Source organism: Carassius auratus, chromosome 3, assembly GCF_003368295.1.
Source record: "Carassius auratus strain Wakin chromosome 3, ASM336829v1, whole genome shotgun sequence".
NCBI classification, from domain to species: domain Eukaryota; kingdom Metazoa; phylum Chordata; class Actinopteri; order Cypriniformes; family Cyprinidae; genus Carassius; species Carassius auratus.
Window position 1 is genome coordinate 26,776,902 of NC_039245.1, and position 19,814 is coordinate 26,796,715.

Sequence of the window (19,814 nt, forward strand, 5' to 3'; positions counted from 1 at the left end):
ACAGCAAAGATTAATAAATACTGTTCATTGTTCATTCATCTTAATAAATTCTTAATGTAAAGGTAATAGCTTTACAATTAGTTAATACAACCCTATTGTAAAATGTTACATGCCTTTTTAGTATTTAAATATTTTTAAATACATTGTCAGAATCATTAAGGTTTTTTATTTTATTTATTATTATTTCAAATAGTTATGCTTTTAAATAGTAATTGCACATATTGTATTTCATTTAAAATCAAAACTACGTATTATAAATGCTTTTTTATTGTGACCTCGGGTTTTTGGCTCCCACTGCTCGTTCATAAAATAAATAAGTTATAATCCATTTCTCTACATCACAGAACACGTATTTTGTTCACCAATGCACTTTGAAACGACTGTGCGCATTAAGCGGGTAATGGATGTTTATGACGCCCACACTCCTCATCACAGACCCCCTTTAACCACCGGAAGTCTCGCGATAGCAACTGAGCGTGATCTCGCGGGCCTGTTGTGTCTGACGAGAGTCGCTGCGTGGGGGGGGGTTCGCTTTATGTCATCAGGAACGGAGCGAGAGGTGCGTTTACGCCGCTGTTTCTCACGCTTCTGCGGCGTCTTCCAGTCGTTTCTTTCCAAATACATTCGTTTAACGACCTCGCACGAGCGCGGGATTCCGACAGGGTTCTGAGGATGATGATGCGGCGGTGTTGTTGTGCTCTCGTGCAGCTGAGGAGACAGATGGACCGTAGCACCGTCGATGAAAACGGCCCCGTACCTCTCTAACTGGTTGTCTTACCGCACTAGCCGTTAAACTCCCGCAGTCGAGAGCTTCTTGGAGATGGATATGTGGACATCGAGCGGCAGCAGGGCCTCCGGATGGCGAACAAACCGCGAGGATCTGTAGCCTGCTAGCTAACGCAAGACAGAGAAGAAGAGCGCAGTCACCGTGTGTGGAGGATGATGAGGAGCGAGCTTCAGCCCTGAGCTCTCACCAGGAGGAAGATCAGGCACAGATCCTGGTCTCTGATGAGCTCGTGTCGCTCTCCGGAGCTGCTGGACCTCTAGCCGTGACTGTTCACTGATCGAGACACTAGCTCAGTTCTTCTCGCGTCTGTCTGTCACAGTCAGCGGAGATGGATAAACTCACCATCATTTCAGGATGTCTCTTTCTGGCTGCGGATATCTTCGCCATAGCGAGCATAGCCAACCCAGACTGGATCAACACTGGCGAGTCAGCAGGTGAGGTATCTTTGAGTTAGTATCAAGTCTTCAGGTGTGGGGACTGCATGCATCACTGAACAGACGTTGGTTTCATGTCCTGCTTGTTCCTCATCAGTTTTCAGGATTTTGACAAACAAGAGTCTTCTACTTTTATTGTATAGCTGCTCTTTATAATAACTTGCATTAATGTCATTAAGAAGCACGCATATTTATTGCTGAACAGATCAATAGTTCACGTGAGTGTAGATGAAGCTTGATTCTTGTGCATACAAATGATTATATAAAGACATAAACCCCTGAGCTGGAAATCATTACTAAATTAATATTTACTGTCGCTTATAGGGTTTAAAACTTCATTTTCAGGCCTTTAATGCTAGTTAATACTTGTCTTTTTTTTGCAGATCACTACTGGTTTATGTAATGAAATATGAAACATTGTAATCTCATTGAAATAGAAAATGTAAAACTGTAAAAGCATGTTAGAAATCCTTATGAAGGGATCAAGCATTGCAGTTGAGAATTGCATCTTGATTCTTTGGTAATGTTTGACCACATCACAGTCATCTGAGCACTAACATCAAGTCTAGTTACATCAGTGACTCCATGTCAAGGTGTTTTGGTTTTCAGCAGTTTTATGTGGCTCTACACTGTTGTTAATGGTTTAACCCCATGACGGTGTGTTCAGATGTCCATGTGTCTGTTGATAAACAGCTGCTCTTTGTTCAGCACACATGACTGCTTAGTAAGTGGGTCAGCACGGGTTCAAGCTCAATCCACTCAGTTCAGCAGCAGTCTCTGGCCTTGTGGTGTTTTCTTCCATGTCTTACATGCTCTGGTGGTGAATCAGGTGCTAAAACAAGCAGTCATGTGTGCAGATCCCTTTGTGTCATTTTCAGCCGTCCAGCACAAGAGACTCAGCACATGTTTCCTATTGAATTCATTCAGCCCACTTGTCTGAGGCTTTCTTATTGTCTGGAGAAGGCGTTGTTGTTCCATGGTTATGAAACCAGTGGGGAGTTATTATTAGAGGTGACTATCATTTGGAAAGTGTAATAAAAATGTTTTTCATATAGTGAATGAATCAGTTTAGCAACATTAAGATCCCTTGCGTTATATGATGATGTTTAAATGACATGTTAGCACATTGCACACCAAATGATCATTTATCTGATGTGTCCAGTGTCCGTTTTACTTTTGAGGATTTATTTATTATCCATTTTTTTGTAGTTCTCAGTGGTAATTGTTTGTATAGATTTCAACCTTAGAGTTACACAACACTCTTGCATTTTACAGTCCTTTTTATACTCAAAAGTTATTAAAAAACAGATGATGGATCACACACACAAACATCTCTCAGACTCTTCAGTAAAGTCTGTTGGGAAATAAAAAGGTTTTGACACACAAACACACACACTATATATTATATAACTTATATGCAGTATATACATTACAGTATGCTCTCTCTATATATATATATATATACGAATTATTTTTTGGTAGTTCTCGTTCTCTGTGGTAATTTTCATTATAGGATTCAAAATAAAAGTGTCATAACACTGTCATCTTGTAGTCCTTTTTTTGCACTGTTATAAAATGAGTTCTGAAAGTAGATGATTGATAACACACACTTAACTCTTGCCCTCCCCGATGCGTGCGTTGTTTCTTCAGAGTTGATTGTTGAGTGCGTGGCTGTGTGTAGTTGAATGAGCTTCTCTGTGAGCCATTGTCCGGTAGTTTCCTTCCTGTGAATGTGAAGATCATTAAAGTGTTGGTGGCGTCCCTGCCCTCTCTTTGATGTGGTCTGTGACCGGGATGAGGCAGAATAATTGGCTGACGAGACATTGTTTAGACTCCTTCACAGAAATCGTGTCTTTGATCTACTTTTGGACATTTGGATTAAACGTTTGCATTGGATGTTGTTGTTGTTGTTGTTTTGTTTTCTGTCATTGATTGTTTATTTTTCTCTGTCTTGATGGGTAAACAGAGACACATTCTCTCAGTTCAAGAAACGTTGTGTTTTCTGTTAGCTAATGTTATGCTCATTATCAGTGTAAGTGAATCAAATAACCCCCAGACTCTAATGACGCTTTCCCACGGCACGGCTCGCTTAAACACTGCCACCCTGATTGAGGTTTCCAAACAAGTGATGTGATGAGTAAACCGATCACTGTTTGGACTGTGATTCTGACGGCACCCATCCACTGCACTGCTGAGCAAGTGATGGAAGGCTGAATTTCTCCAAACCTTTTGAGAAATGAACTTCTCTACATTTTGGATGGCCTGAGAGTAAAATGTAAAATGTTTAGCCTTTAGCATCTGGAGTCAATCTGCAGATACTTAGAAAACGTTCGCCTCTTAAACTCCCCTGGATTTCACATTTACAACTTCAGCAGGGTGGAAAAACAACAGTAAAGTCATTTAGGTGTCCAAAAGTTGATTAAAAATGTAGAAAGCGCACATCAGATCCTAGCCAGTGCTGCTTTGTTTGGACTGCAGTGATGCTCCGCTGGTTATCTGCATTTCTGCAGCTTTCTATTTGCACAGTTGTTTCTGACCATTTATTCTCTTTTCTGTCCAGCCATCAGAATTGGCTTCAGCAAACGGTTCAGGTGTGTTTTGTTGTGTATCACAGTCTGCCAGTTGAGACATCAGTATTCAGAGATGTGGATCCAGCATCCATATTCAGACTGAGGTTTCTGATGAGGGGAGTCAAACTGGACTGAAAATAGCTCTTAGTTATCCACATTATTCTTCCCGTTGGAGTGGACACAGCCATTTTTAGTTTCTTTGGGGGGAGGGTCTGGCTTTCATCCGCTTCCAGCTGTTTTTTTGCTGGACAAAACCGCTCGTTTGCTGCTTGATATTGTAAACTGTATGATGTATGATCTTAATTATAAACACATTGGTTTTTAGTGCGACCAGTTTACGGTTTACTGCACGTTATTGTTCTCGTTATTTCCCTACAGTGGCTAATGAACCGGACGTCTTGCCCATAGGCTTACTTCCGCATTGAAGAATAAGGTGGATACATCTGATGTAAAAATCTGGATAACATTATAAGTAAACCTCAGCACATCATGATAAAAAAGACAGTTCGTTTCCCCATTGCTCTCATCCCAGACTCATTATGATGTCCCTCGAACCCTAGCTGAACATCCCAGGATCTGTGTGATTGGCGTTTACTGCTCCGATTCACATCTGTGGAGCCAGTGAGACGGCTGTAAGGATGGCAGGTTTGTGTTTCTACACATAGAGATGGGAAATTATGCAGCGGAGACCTTCAGAATCAACCCAAGAGCTCGCAGCGACAAAACACGAGACACTGGTGCTCCTGACATTTACACAATGAACAAAAAAATCCTTCGGAGCCTTTTATTCCCAGAGAAAGCCTTGGAGTGAGAGGAATGATTAGTGGTTCGTTTCACTCTCCGGCAGGGAGCTGATTGTTAGGAGCTTGTTTTAGAGGTGTGGACGCGTTGAACAGTCCTGTTTCTGTTTCAGAAAAACAAGCGCCCAGCTAGAAATGCCACCTCCTCCCACTGGCTCTGAAGCACTTGCTCACGCTCAACTAAATATGACTGGAGGATGTGCTCAGACTTTCTCTCTCAGCTGATGTTGTTTCTTAAACGGAGGATTTACCATGCCACACTTTGAGTTATATTGTTATTGAAAATTCCATGTAGGTGTCTTGACATGCATTATTTTTCACAAATGCCTGACGTGAACCTGTTCTTCCTGCTATCTGTGCAAAGGTATCACACAAAGTACATCTGAGTGGATGACCAAAGTACTTAATTTAATGATTAAAACAATAAATCAGTGGAAAACCTGTCATTAGACTTGGGAAGGACCAATTATCCAAGAAAAATCATTGGAAACAGTATTGCCCACTGGATGTGATGTGTTAATATGGACAAAAACGTGTATTTTTTACTACACAATATTTAGATGCTGTTCATCTCAAGACGTTTGGTTCATTTCCATTCTCTTCCCGTCAGTTCATCTTTCTCCCTCTTCGCTCTATAGAGACTGAATTGACAGCATAAATGCTGCGTTAGAATGACAAAAATGAGTACCAAACCTCTCTCACTTTCTTACTGCTGAGCTCTGCTTTTATTGGACGCTGAGAACATAATCAAATGATAGCAAATATTTCTAAAACAGGCATGTGAAAGGGGCAGACCATTACTAGATGTTTGTAAATGCCCGGCGTTCCAGTTGTGAGGAAACCCCTGGAGCTTTCTTAAAGGGATCGTTCGCCCAAAAAGGGAAATTCTGTCATTAATGACTCACCCTCAAGTCGTTCAACATCTGTAAGACCTTCGTTCATCTTCAAAACACACGTTAAGATATTTTTGATGCATCTCCCATAGACTGCAGTTGTACTAGCACGATCATGGTCCAGAAACATAGTAAGGACATCAGTATAATAGTCCGTGTGACATCAGCAGTTCAGCCGTGAGGGACAGGGTTATATGTGGGTCTGGTTATTTTGTGCTCATTGTGATTCATTGAGCTACATACTGCGGAGCTCTTAGAAAAGGATGATATGAAAGGACTGACGTGCTCTCAGCAATGCTTTTCTGAACGAGAAGTGACTGAGAGACAGTGAAGAGAGCGGTCGGTTTACAACACTGACCCACAGCTGCTTGAGAACATGATCTCTCTGACCCCGAGCTGTTCCAAGACTGACCCTGTTTATTTCCTTAATGTTCCTCTTTTATCATTTAGAACTAGTGCTTGATGTTATTGATAAAGTGATAATACAGTTTTATTTCACATGTGAATTAAAGCTTTTGAGATGTGTATCTATATTCTGAAATGACAATTAAAATAATGAATGCACTAGTTTTGGATTACCCTTGAAAAATAATGACCAATATTAATACTAACTTTCCTCTGTACTCTTGAAGGGATAGTTCACCTTCAGTTGCTGCTCCCCATAGTAAAAATCGAAATAAAAAACACTATAAGTCAACCTTTTAACCAATGTTTTATGATCTAATCTAGCCATGTCCTGAATATTTGTTGTTTCATGGTTAGTGTTCTGATATTAACAGAGCTCAAACACTAATACACACGGCACTGTATGAACTGCATGCTGATCAACAGTACTGAATAGAGTTGTTTAATTCTACTGCTAATGCTGAACATCTGGTTTCGTCACATTTTTATTATTTTAGGATCCATTTGGTACCAAAGTATTGGTACTTTTGACAACACTATACATGATATATTACAGAATAATCTGAACACCCGTTATTAAAGTGATTTATAACATCTGTGCAGGCTACAGTGGGGAAAAACTAATCCTGTGATTATCATTTTCTTATTGTTTCTGTGTATTATCTAGTTTGTTCAACACTCGTGTGTCAAATGGGTGACTTGATCGACTTCCAGAAAGGGGAAACCGTGGATGTCTGTTTAGTAGGAGTATTTGTAACCCTAACAGCCAATGTGTTTCGTTGTTTCATGATCATGCCTGTTTTCACAAAGAGTGGTTAGTCTTAATCAGTGGAGAAGAAAAGTGGGCAGAAAACAAAACCGAATGATCGAGACCATCGATCACGAAGAAGGACTGTGTCCAAACTACACAGAAAACGTCATTTGGACTTATTTTTTCACCGGAAGAAATGTTTTTGTCATTACACGGAGAGTAAATTAACAAAAAGCTACTGTTGTACTGAATTTCAGGTATCGGTTAAAAAGGGAAAGGTACCCAACCCTAGTTAGGGTTAGAGTTAGGGTTAGCACCAAAGTGAAGAGAAACCAATGTGAACAGTTTCCCTCCACATGCATCTCTGTAGCAATTGATCCTTCGCAAAGACACCCCCCCCCTTAGTTACTGTTGCTAGGTCCAACAAGCCATGGCACTCTCACGCTGCATTTTTCAATCATGTTCTCATGCAGTGAAAAATACATCAGACAACACAGAGCAGGTTACTTCTGGTATGAAACAAAGTCTCTTTGTATTTCTTTTGGAAATTCAAACAATAAATACCATTTTTGGCTGTGTGGTAAGTCGTGACGGATCACTGTAGCTAGAGGAGGAGTTTTTCTTTTGGTGGTGTGTAGTTTGTCATCAACTGTTAAGTCTATTATTATTCTTATTTTATTTTTTTCTTGTTTTGTTTTGGTAAAATCTTGTAATGCTTCCAGCAATGAATACATTTTCCTTGTGTTTGCTGAGGGTTCATCGCGGGCACAGGATGCGTGTGCATCTGAGAGGATTCGGTGCGTTAAAGAAGAAGAAGCCTGTAGCGGCGCACCCACCAGGGTTCAGAGGCTGTTTGACTCATCCAGCGCTCCAGATCTCCAGAGCTGATGAGAGAACAGCACTGCTCAGGAAGAGCAAGCATTCGCTCCACACAGACTGTGAACAGGAGAGTGGTCCAGAGTGTCTAAACCTCTCAAGCCGCTGTTGAAATGGAGGTTTTTTTTAAAGGTTACGAGTGTTTACTGATTTATGCAAACAGAGCCCACTTATTGTGAGAGAAACCCCTCCCTCCATCCTTCATAGCTTCTTCACCAGTGGGATAGTTGAGTATTATTCAATGAAGTTAACAATAGGGGGAAAAATATAAAAAGGGTCAGTTATAAAATGAAGAATGAAGAAATAATTAAAAGCAATAGAACAAGAGTGCTTGAAGTGTATGTATGTATTTTTTGTTTGACTGAAAGGTTTATTTCGTGCATCCTTGACCTTCCAGGTTGGGCATTCATTATTATGACATGTATATTATTGAATAAAAATAAAAAAATCTCTCTGTTTATAATTGAGCAGGTGCAAACTAGCATTTTGAAAATACAAACGTTTTCATGAATTCAAACGTTGTGTCCAAGCAGCTTTATGAATGATTTACTAAAAAATAATTCTGCTTGTGTTTCATGAATGAAGCTCATTATGTCGTCACGACACGGAAACTTGTGTTTTTCCACTTGCAAGTACAACTTGACTTCGTTACTAGCTATGTTTCCATCCAGAGTTGCAAATTTAACTTGTGCAAAATTGGACCATCTGCAAACAAAGCACCGTTTCCTTCCAGCGAGACGAAGCAAACGAAATCGTCACTCCCCGAAATACTGGCGACAATTGACACTTAGAAAAAGCTACCACGGGCCTTTTTTTGTACATTGTTACTTGTGCCTCAGAGCACGCAGACGAAATGAAACGGTCATGTTATCTTGCTTTCGTAGGAGGACACCTGCTGTTTGGGAATATAGTCGCGTAAGAAAACACAACTTTGACAACAGACTTTTTAAGAATAAACAAAGCAACATTTCAGATCTTGTGCAATGAGATCAGTCCACTGTTTAGTCCATTGTGCAAAGTCACAGACGACTTCGATGCACATCGTGGAATTTATTTGGGAAATGTTTTTTATTCGTAGTTTAAGCGATTCCGCATTTTTAGAATTTATGTGCATTTCCATTCAGTGTTTATTTTTTTTATGCGGTATCCTGCAATGCACAATATAAATAGGTGGATGGAAACTTAGCTAACTCATAATTACTATTTCCGACCTCACTTAAAGAATCCATAATGCACATTTTTTTGCCAAAAAGTAAATTTGACCCTTTGTGCAGTCGACAGAGAGCATGTAGCTGTGATCATATATATATGACTTGAATGTTTGTTTCTGTTTTAAGTGATTTATTTTAAGGAATAAACTGAGGGTCAGGTCCAAATGGTTTTCTGTGGTTGGCAGTGGAACTTGTATTGAAACCTGAAAATCCCTTTATTTTAAGTGCTTTACTTAAAAAGCCATGACCACATTACCGAGTTTGATTACAGATAGAAAGGACCCGTGTTTCTTGATAATCACAAACAAAAGTTTAAGTAACGAACACATTCTGCTGAATTGTGTATTTCACGTTTCCAGAGAAGGCTTCTTGGGAATTTGGCATGAGCCCCAAGCGCTCTGACTTGTTCCCCGTTTGTTGATCCAGATGTGTTGTTCTAGATGAGATTGTGCCCTGTGATTGCGAGTGTAAACTGCAGTTGCGTCCGTGTTGTCTTTCTCTTTAGCGTGCCAGCTGGTTGTAATGATGGAATTAGACGCTGAAGTTGTGAATCAGCGGGGGATTGCTGGGTGATGAGGGAAATGTTTACCGGATGCAGACACTAGTCTTTATCAAGCCCTTTAAAGGCTTTCTTCCCACCAAGACAAAATACTTCTTTCCCATCATCTAACTTGGGCTTAAACTGCAAGATCTGTTTTACATTTGCAACCTTGTAACAGCTCATGATGATAAAGCCAAGCATTAATCAACTTTCTTGCTTTATAAATTGTGAAAATCCTTTAGAGCGTGTAATGCAGATGAACCTTTTTTGCCCTAAGAAAAATGAATACATCTGGTTATTGAACTAATTGAATTCCTAGTGCTATGCTGTGTACTCCGAACTATATATAAAAAAAAAAAAGAGAAAATTCTGTCATGGCTTACTTGCCCTTGTGTTGTTCCAAACCCATAAGAAATGAATTAATCTTCAAAACACAAATACAGATATATTTAATCAAATCTGAGAGATTGAAAGTCTATTTACCCAAAACTCTGATGCTTCAAAGCATTCGTGAAGAGAATTAAATCCACATGAATTGAGCAGTTCGGTCCAGGTTTTCTGAAGAGGCACGGTCACTTTAACAGATTTAATTTGGGCTTTGTTCACATATAAACACTGATCACCAAACATAAACAGAAGCGAACCGTTTGGTTCTTGCAGAAGCTTATTTTTTCTCAAGGTCTGTTCACAAACACATGAATGTTCTGCACAAAAACTCAATCTGATTTTTAGTGTACAGTTTGTCTGTTTAGACCAAATGCTTAACAAACCTACAGATTCTTGCCCTGTCAGTAGGTGGCGCTTTAAGCAGAAATGTAGCATTTACTCCAAAGCACAACAGTATTTAGCTATGTTTTCAAACAACTGTTCAGACATTTGTATTACAAGGATTTTTCCTCTGCTGTTTAATGTTGCATACTCTTCGTAAGTTGTAGTTTTTTGTAACGATGGTAGCTCTGGTCATGAGAAAGAAATCAGAACATGTTTCTATAAAACAAAACAAAAAAGAAAAAAACAGAAAATGTCAATCTAAACAAACAAAATAATAAATAAGTATTTATCACATCAAATATTCATCTTTGTGTGAACAGGTCTTCAGAGGTCATTCCAAACCAAACAGCTTTATATTGGTACAGTACATGCGGTTAATATTGGCCTACTTGTTAAAGGTTCAACAAACTTGAATCAAATGTAGCTGCTCGCTCACACAGAATTCCAAACCACATGATTCCTGTTCAGATGGATTCATTTTGCCCACAGAATGTCACCGTATCTGGATAAATGTGACCGCTGATGTCAAAGATTCCTCACTGCCAACTCAATACTAATAAGATGTGACTGTAGCAGTGTTTAATAGAGCTAGCATGTAGTACTGCCTCTCCTATCAACAACTTTCTGCAGTGCTTCCATCTCCAGGATGTTTTCTTGTTGGATTGTTGGATCTGTTTTCCAGGGCCTGGTTCAGTGATGCATTTGAAGCTCCTCTAGACCTGCTCTTAAACTGACAGACCGCACGGCACCAGTCTGAGCATCAGCGCCAGCAGGTGCACTCATACACAGAGCTCCGGCGGATGCCATTGTGCTTGAGCGATATCAAAATCATGCAAATGTTGTGTGTCACTCCAGAGAGCTCAGCAGAACCAGACTGCTGCCAGATGGAAGCTCAACCAGTGACCAGTCTCTTTAACTGATTCAGTGCCTCCCTTGTTCTTCTGCTCGATAGAGGAATCCCACGCACTTTAAGACCGAAAGGCCAAAATGCCTGCCCGCGTGGGCATAAACAATACTCCCAGTCAGGCTGGAATGCAGCGAGACCTTAAAATATGAGACAATTCTGTTGATGTGTTTACATTTGAGTCCTTCCTTCATTGTAGTATGTATTTAGAAGGATGTAAGCGAGAGCATACACAAGAACATCATGTGAATTGACATCAGGAGTCAGAAACGCACTGAAGTTGGTATTTCCCAGCCACAAAAAGTGCATTAATGTTGCCAAAAAGTAATGCAGTTCCTAAATCTGCAAATGAGTAAGTAGACTCATGCTTATCATTCTTATATGAATGTCTTCTGCCAAGTCTGGGCTAATGCAGCCCTAAACATAGACTGTGACTTAAATGATATAGGCCTGAGTTTACACTGTTAAAGCATGAATAAACCATACATGTTAAGACTGGCTCACACTGCAAACACTTGTGGATGAAGTCCTGCTTGGTGCACTGTAACAAGAAGCTTCATACATGTTCTTATTGTTTTTATCAGTTAATTTTGGAAATGCAGTTAATGCATTCATTTACTAAAATAACTTAATCATTAACATGAACCTTGTGTATGGTCTTAACTGGAGGTTAATGTACAGTCTCTTACTGGTTAATCTGTTTGGGTGGCCATGTGTGTGATCAGACTTGATCGGAGTCTGAGTGTAAAGTAAGGCACTAAAACTAGTGTCATCCCAATCTTCTGATGGTACGGCGGAGGGATGTTATCATTTTGTTCATATCAGTACCTGTCCCAGACAACAGTGTGCATTCAGCACATTGCAGCTGTTCAGCCGGTGAAATGTAGTTTAAATCGATGTAAATGTCAGTCTTGAAATGCTTTTCTCTTGCCTGAACGAGTACAGCGGCACAGCCTCAGGGACTGTGTGTCTGACAGCTCTGAACTTTATACTCAACGGCTGTGTTGTCTCCTGTGTGCCAGGATATAGTTTAGTCCGTTTTCTCCATTCCTGATAAAGAGCAGATCCTGCCAAGCACCCTTCAGGTTTTCGTGTGTTGAATGGGACTCCCGTCACTGATGTTGTTGTATCTGATTCCAGGAGCTCTTACTGTGGGGCTGGTGCGTCAGTGTCAGACCATTCACGGACGAGATCGAACCTGCATCCCCCCTCGACTCCCTCCAGAGTGGGTCACCACGCTCTTCTTTATCATCATGGGCATCATCTCCCTCACGGTCACCTGTGGCCTGCTGGTGGCCTCGCACTGGCGCCGAGAAGCCACCAAGTACGCCAGGTGGATCGCCTTCACAGGAAGTGAGTGACGCTTTTCATGTTTGTTTTCCCTCTTGTGTTTTCTGACCCGCCCACCAGAGATGTGAAGTGTGTGAGAACTTGTTCTCAAACTGGCTGCAGAACCTACACTCCTTTTTTAACCTACACACAGAGCATGATGAAACAAGTCTGTGCATGTGTCCTGTGTGATGATAAATATGGATGTTGACTGTAAATATGTCTACATCTGTTGTACTAGGTATACTGAGGATTAAAGGGGACCGTACTGAAGCATTCAAATTAACAGACGTCTCAGAACAGAGCTGAAAACAGTGCTTTAGAATGTGTTCCGTGTCAGAATGTCTGTTTTTGTTTGGATCTGTCTGATTCCACACACTTCACACAGCAGTTTCCACACCCCGGGTTGCCAGAGGGGGAAAAACCCAGCGTATAGCAGCCATGGAAGTGAGCCAGAGATTATAGACTCTATACAAACATAAAACGCCTCGTTATCCGTCTTAAATGCTCTATGACCATAAACATAATACAATACGGATTACTCAACTCAGCATCTTACAGATTGCAGCTCGTCACCTTTCATTGTCAGTTGAGCTTGTTCCTGTAGTGTGTCATCAATCTGGCAACCTGCGTGAGCATCGACTCTAGAGGAGGAGGAGAGAGCTGGAGAAACCACGCTCAATACTGTCAATCTGGACTGAAGCTATCATTTCACCTGCTAGCTGTCAATATTTCACACTACTCCGTTAAATACACTTTCCCATTTCGTCTGTAAAGATAGCTAAAGCAATAGATGACCGTGCTGCGTCAGATGAATACAGTTACTTTGAGATTTTCTTTTTTACATAGACTTATTTTTACATTAGATAATTAGACTTAAAAAGAAGACACATTATTTCACAGACCTTTTTCTCCACCGGACCTGCACATGCTCTACACAAAATATTGGTTTTACCCCATCAAATGAGCTGTGTGTTCCCAGCTGTGGGGAGTGTGTAAAGACCTGCGCTCAAGCAGTCTGTGAGATGGATGATCTGTGTGCATTTTTCTATTCCTCGAGCTAGTTTACACATCCTTTGTGTGTTCAGTAAATTCATCCTCTCAGTGTAACGTCACCTCTAGCGTCAGCTGAAGTGTCCGAGGTGTTGGCACTGGCAGGGTGTTGCTTTATATGTGTTTTAGCACATTGCTGTGTGATAGTTGTTGAGTAGTCAGCGGTCTAGTTGCTTAGATATGGCTCCGGTTGCTCCTTCAAAGTCTAGAAGATAAAGAAACATCGGTGGGAGAAAGCCGACCCAAAGTTAGAAAGGTTAGAGCGTTCCTCTCCTGAACAAGCTGTAGGATTGAGGTTTTGTGTAGAGTCTATCAAATAAAAGCTATTTTAATAAGGCTGTCGTCTCAGTTTTGTGTTCAAAGGCTCAGTATCTATAATCGGCTCTGTAGTGTGTCACAGAGGCCCGTTACAGTGTGATTGTGTTGTCTAATGGGTGGCATTGGCAGCTCTCACACACACACACACACACAGAGATGCTGAATGGAGAAGTCACTGCATACGTGTGGCAGGGTTGCCATGGTAACAGGAAGGAAGTGGTCCCAGTTGTCCAGGTTCTGCTAACCGTGTCTGAACCTCGTGACTCTTTTCTAGCGCTGCGTGTGGGCGGTGGTTACACCGGTTAAAAGAGCAACAGCCCCAGGCCGCGATCACAACCTGGACCACCGGGGTCACATGTGAAGACCAACAACAACACAAATAAACAGCCACAAAATGCTGCAAATCAAACATGTTTTAATGGTGCTAATGGCAAAAAAAAAAAAATTCAAATGGGTAGATTTATTTTTCTCCACAATGTAGTGAAAACATGTTTAAAATGTGATAAAATTACAGAAATATCAACAAATCGAATCAAATAATACCATGCATCATTTCTCTAGATCTCTTTTACATTCGGCTCCACTAGCTTCTCCTCAGGTAGTGTTGGACGGCCTGCTTCTAATCCACGTAAAGCCCACTGCATGAGTGTTTTTGTCCGGGTGGGGTTAACACAGGTGTCTGGGCTAAAGCTGTCACTGGCCTCAAGCCTCCCGAACCTGAAAGAGCAGCTTTGTGTGAGTAACACAAGCCCCCAGTGTCCCCTCACTCCAGACCCAGCTTGAGCAGGTCACGCTCCCAGCTCCTCGTCTGCTGTCCTGTCCACAGCTGTGCCTCTGGCTCCCGTCCGCTTCAGCCTATGGTGCGTCAGCGGGGACAGATGCAAATGTTAGCTGCGGTCTTCTCACACTATATATATATACATATACAGTACAGACCAAGAGTTTGGACACACCTTCTCATTCAAAGAGTTTTCTTTATTTTCATGACTATGAAACTTGTAGATTCACACTGAAGGCATCAAAACTATGAATTAACACATGTGGAATTATATACATATGTCATATTGTAGGTTCTTCTTTTGCTTTGATTACTGCTTTGCACACTCTTGGCTTTCTCTTGATGAGCTTCAAGAGGTAGTCACCTGAAATGGTCTTCCAACAGTCCTGAAGGAGTTCCCCGAGAGATGCTTAGCAGCTCACCCCTAAACCATCTGGATTGGGTTCAGGTCCGGTGACTGTGGAGGCCAGGTCATCTGGAGCAGCACCCCATCACTCTCCTTCTTGCTCAAATAGCCCTTGATGCCTTCAGTGTGACTCTACAATTTCCATAGTCATGAAAATAAAGAAAAGGTGTCTCCAAACTTTTGCTCTGTACTGTATATATATATATAAGTCATGTCACATCAACCTGATATGTATGTTTGTATTCATGTATTATATAGAATTTAGTTATACATTTAACTATTTAAATGCACAATTAATATTATTGTTGTATAAATCTATAATTTGTTTAAATGTATTATTATTAAACAAACAGGCAAAGTTATATATGATAGTGTAATAAATTAATCCGTTATCGGTGGTGGGTAAAATTGAGCTATTTATAATTGCAGACCAAATGACCGTGTTGACAACCGCAAACCCTGGGAACATCTATTCTGAATCAAGTCTGTTTGGTGTGAAACAGACCTCCACTCGACCGGAGTGATAACACTCAGAACGGGTGCATGTTAGCCTGGCAGAAAACAGACCCTGCTAATAGATGCCTGAGTGCAGTCTGGGCTCAATCTTGGTGTCCATTAGCAAGATAATAGCATCTTTCAGCAGAATGCAGCTCTGCAATTAAACACGACTCGCCTCGAGAGAAGTGCACTGATCTGGCTGAGGCTCTGCATGTCTGCAATAAGCTTCTGGCTTTGCACATTTATTGCATAAACTATTTTCATCTGTCTCTGCTCTTAGACACACTAAGGAGAGAGTTTAGGAGATGAATGGGGACTAGGCTGCTGGACGAAGGGTCATGCCCTCGGCGCAGTATAAAAAAGCCACTTCCTGCTGTGGTAAATGCCAGTGTGCCGCTCTGGTCATGGGGATAAAAAAGAAGAATATGATCCATAAAAAAGGGGGTGCTATTTTGAGCACAAAAACAAAAATAATTGAATGGATAGAGGAAATAGAAACGGGCTTTGGCCCTGACACCAGTTATGTTGCTAACAGACCTATTTCTGGATTGATGGGTACACAAATGCATTTGAAAACCTACAATGTGGCTCTCTGTTTAATGACTCATCACAGCTATGCTGTATACTGTCTAGTATATGATGAACTCATAGACATCAATGATTCCTAAGGGATAGAAACACAACTTAGCAGTTTCTTAAATAACTCCAGACATAGCTGTTCAAGAAGATCATAGAGGTTCAATATGAAGATTGTCAAATCCCAATTTTAAGCCAAAATATGTAGGTTATATTTTCAACAAGATCAACAGGGACAAAAAAGCCTCCGGCAGCAAGCAGTTTGTCTCTCCACACTGAACGTAAAACTGCTGTTATGCTGTGAGATCTGAACTGAACCTTCAAAAGTGTCACCATGAATGATACACCCCAGCCAAACTTTTACCATATGCTTCCTCGAGCCCTAATTCACAAACTTGTTTCACTGAAACTACTTTGGGATGTGTGTGTTCTGTGTCTGTGTTTTGCTCGGTGTGATTCCGCCCACTGTGAATTTACCCAATAGTATCACACCGTGGGTTGTGGCCTAATGGTTCGAGAGTTGGACTCGTAACCCAAAGGTTCGGGTTTCGAGTCTCGTACCAGCAGGGATTGTATGTGGGGGCGTGAATGTACAGCGTTCCCTTCCACCTTCAATACCACGACTGAGGTGCTCCTGAGAAGACACTGAACCCCAACTGATCCCCGGCGCCTCATCAAATAATGTGTGTGTGTGTTCACTATATGTTGGACTGGGGGATTTCAGTGTATTTGTAATAACATTCATCATCATGTTCTTATACTTGAGTGAATTGGAGTGAGGTGATTTCACTCCAGCACTTCTCTTTCTGCTTATAGTTGTGATGCGTTTCGTGTTACTACAAAATGTCAAGAAACCGTTTCCTCTATCTCCACTATCCAACGAAGCCATACATCAGCTGTTTTGCGGTTTTGCGCATTGTCTGTGAAAGTACTGACGTGATCACATAGCCATCATCATCCCGATTTAAATCCTTAACATCAAGCATGTTTGATAATAATCGGGGATGCCCCGATTTGTGCGAGATTTAATTGGTGAATGCCTCACATTACCAAATAATCTGAACATCGGGACAGATCGAGGTGCTCGACAAGATGTTTGCTCTGATTCTCTGGAGGGGCTAAATTGGGCCAAAAACAATCCTGTAGGGTGAGCCAAGCTAAAGTAGGATTGACACCGAGTGGTTGAACTAGGTATTGCAGTCCAAAATCAAAATATTGGAGAGGGTTTTTACACCCGACCCCTCCTCCTCAGACTTGACACACACGTTGCCAGATTGACGACACTAACAGCAACAAGCGCTCTTGACAATGAATGAAATTAAAGACACTGTTTTCCACCAACTGGTAACCCAGGATGACAAGAAACAACTGAGTAAACTGGCAGTGGGCGGGTTTCCCACATTCCGGCCTGGAACGCACATTTTCAAAGGAGCATAACTGACTGTAGCATTGTTTTTTCGTTTCGTGTTTTAGATAAACAAGTATGTTAACTTTAGTATGTTTCATAAATATCTGCAAACATATTATGGTATTTTTATGCTTTAGTAGAGCCAAAAACCTGCATACAACACCTTTAATACAAAATATGCTAAAATCATTCATATTCACTTCCCATGTCCTCTAATTTAATACTGGTACTAAAATCATGATGAATAATCCATATGTTGGTCAGAGCTAACTGTATCTTATATAATTTATTCTGTGGACCTGCTTAAATGAGTGATTCTTCCCTTGTTTTCCCTCCTCATTATTGTATGTGTGTAAATTCCTGTATCACTTATTTAGCAACGCTTTCTTTCTTTCTTTTCTCTCTTACAGTGATCTTGTTTTGTATGGCCGCCCTCATCTTCCCAATAGGATTCTACATCAATGAAGTAGGGGGACAACCGTACAAATTACCCAACAACACAGTGGTGGGCTCCTCTTATGTACTGTTCGTGCTCTCCATCTTCTTCACAATAGTGGGGCTCCTGTTTGCGGGGAAAGTCTGTCTTCCTGGCTGAGGGGACGTTCCCAGGAGTCACAGCTGCGGTGTTCAAAGTTGAGACCGAGAGAAGCGGCACTCCTTGAGAAGGGCCAATGACAGGGGGTGGTGGTTTAGGGTAATAACTCATGAAACTGCGAAACTAAACAGACGATTGCTGCACACACTACGTACGAGTGCCTCCGCCCAACCTGAGTTAATCCCGTGCTGTCTTTATGTTGCACCTTTGAGTTTCAACCCCAAGGATCGGGGCGTTGGAGTACACACAGCCTCTTCCGGAAAGGACTGAGCGCATCCACAGCGCCTGCTTCCAGTACTACTTTACTTTGGAATATAGTTCATTTATGTTTGCAGATGTTCAAACAATTGCGCCCTCTGCCTGTGTGGAGAGGACAGACAAGAAATGGTGGAGAATGGACCGGGCGCTCAGTCCATCTAGAGGGGCTACAACAGGACTCCCAAATTCTCTCGAGAGCTGGCCTGGACACTGCACGTTTACAAAAGAGGGAAAATAAAAAGGGAACAGTATTAAGAACAATTTTTCTCGCGAGCTACATGAGGCGAACGCTCCAGGACTGCCGGTCAGGACCCTGCAAGGCTGTGCCTCGCTCTTACACGCTCCGATATTGATGGACGCGTCTCTGAATCTGACCTCATGCCAAAATAAACTCCCGCCTGAGCTCACGTGAGTTTGGCTCAGTCACAGGCGGATGTATTAGTACTTTGACTCTACACCTGCTCATCTCTTCTTGTTTTGATCTCGGGGGTTTACAGAGCCCTTATTTGTTTGCTTTGATTTGCTAATGTGCCATAAACCTGTTTTGATGTATGGATGCTAAGGGCATGAGTTTGGCTTTAGGGAGCAGTATATGCCATTTCAGTAGGTGAAGCACTACAGATGTACAAAAATGAACTCCTTACCTCATTATTTTGCAAATTCAGAATGATTTTCCCCCCACCATGACAAAATATGTGCCATTTAAGTTATGTTCAGCCTTGGTCATGGACGTTTTGTTCAAATGCTGCGATCTTGGCAAATTATTTATCTGACACTGAATAAAAAGGAGCTCAAGAATGCTCTGTTTTTAATCCGTTCCCCATTATGTAAAGCCATAAGTGTTTGTTTATGATGGATGTGTGATATATGAAGGTTACATTTTGCCCACAAGCTGTTGTTTTCAAAGTGCGTGCTGTTTTATTTGAATGTGCTTGTTTTGTTGAATCCACTTAAGAAAGGTCATGCTCACAGTCGCCTTTACATTCTTTCCTAAATCAATTTCATTAATGCTTTGAAAGACTGCATTTTCCTGGGAAACGTTCATTTTCATTATACGGATGGCAGACAGGTAAAGTATATTTATTCAGATTTGAGATGATTCCCGTAAATATATGGGCTAAAAACATGCACCCTTTGTTGGAAGAATTGATAAAAAAAAAAAAAAAAAGCTGCATTCAGGCGAGATGTGTACGATTGCTTTTGGCAAGAGATGTGACTCGGCATCGCACTGGGACCTAAATGAATGTGAACTGTGAGAGCGACGGTGGACGGCTTGTGTGCTAAAGACTGCTTCTGCTTCGGATATTTTTGGAAACCCATCATAAAATGGAAAAAAAGTACATATAGGGGAATAAAAAGCTGTTATTTAAAAGGGAAGGAAACAATGTATTATCTATCAAAGGATGTTAGCAGTCGTTGTGCACTGTTACTGTTAACAGATCTGTATTACTGACAGACAGCTGTTTTCTCTGCTTCTCTCTGTTTCAGTATCTCACTGTATACAATAAAGGCATTAAAGAAGGCCACCTGCTTCAGTTCAACTCCGCTCTACTTCATTAGGAATCCAGCTGCTCTACTTTCCATCCCGATGGTGAAAATTCACCAAACTTTGCATACATGGAGACTCGGGGGCTAATTGCATTTTGTGTAAT

At 41.2% G+C, this 19,814-nt stretch overlaps 1 protein-coding gene across 1 annotated transcript; it reads left to right on the forward strand.

Moving 5' to 3' along the window:
- The first annotated feature begins 468 nt into the window (after positions 1-468).
- On the forward strand, positions 469-19,703 carry mosmoa (modulator of smoothened a). The gene is made up of 3 exons (XM_026217503.1): positions 469-1,221; positions 12,084-12,296; positions 17,720-19,703. Exons 1-3 carry the CDS (start codon positions 1,116-1,118, stop codon positions 17,902-17,904), a joined length of 504 nt encoding a protein of 167 aa, XP_026073288.1. The 5' UTR covers positions 469-1,115; the 3' UTR covers positions 17,905-19,703.
- The last annotated feature ends 111 nt before the right edge of the window (positions 19,704-19,814 follow it).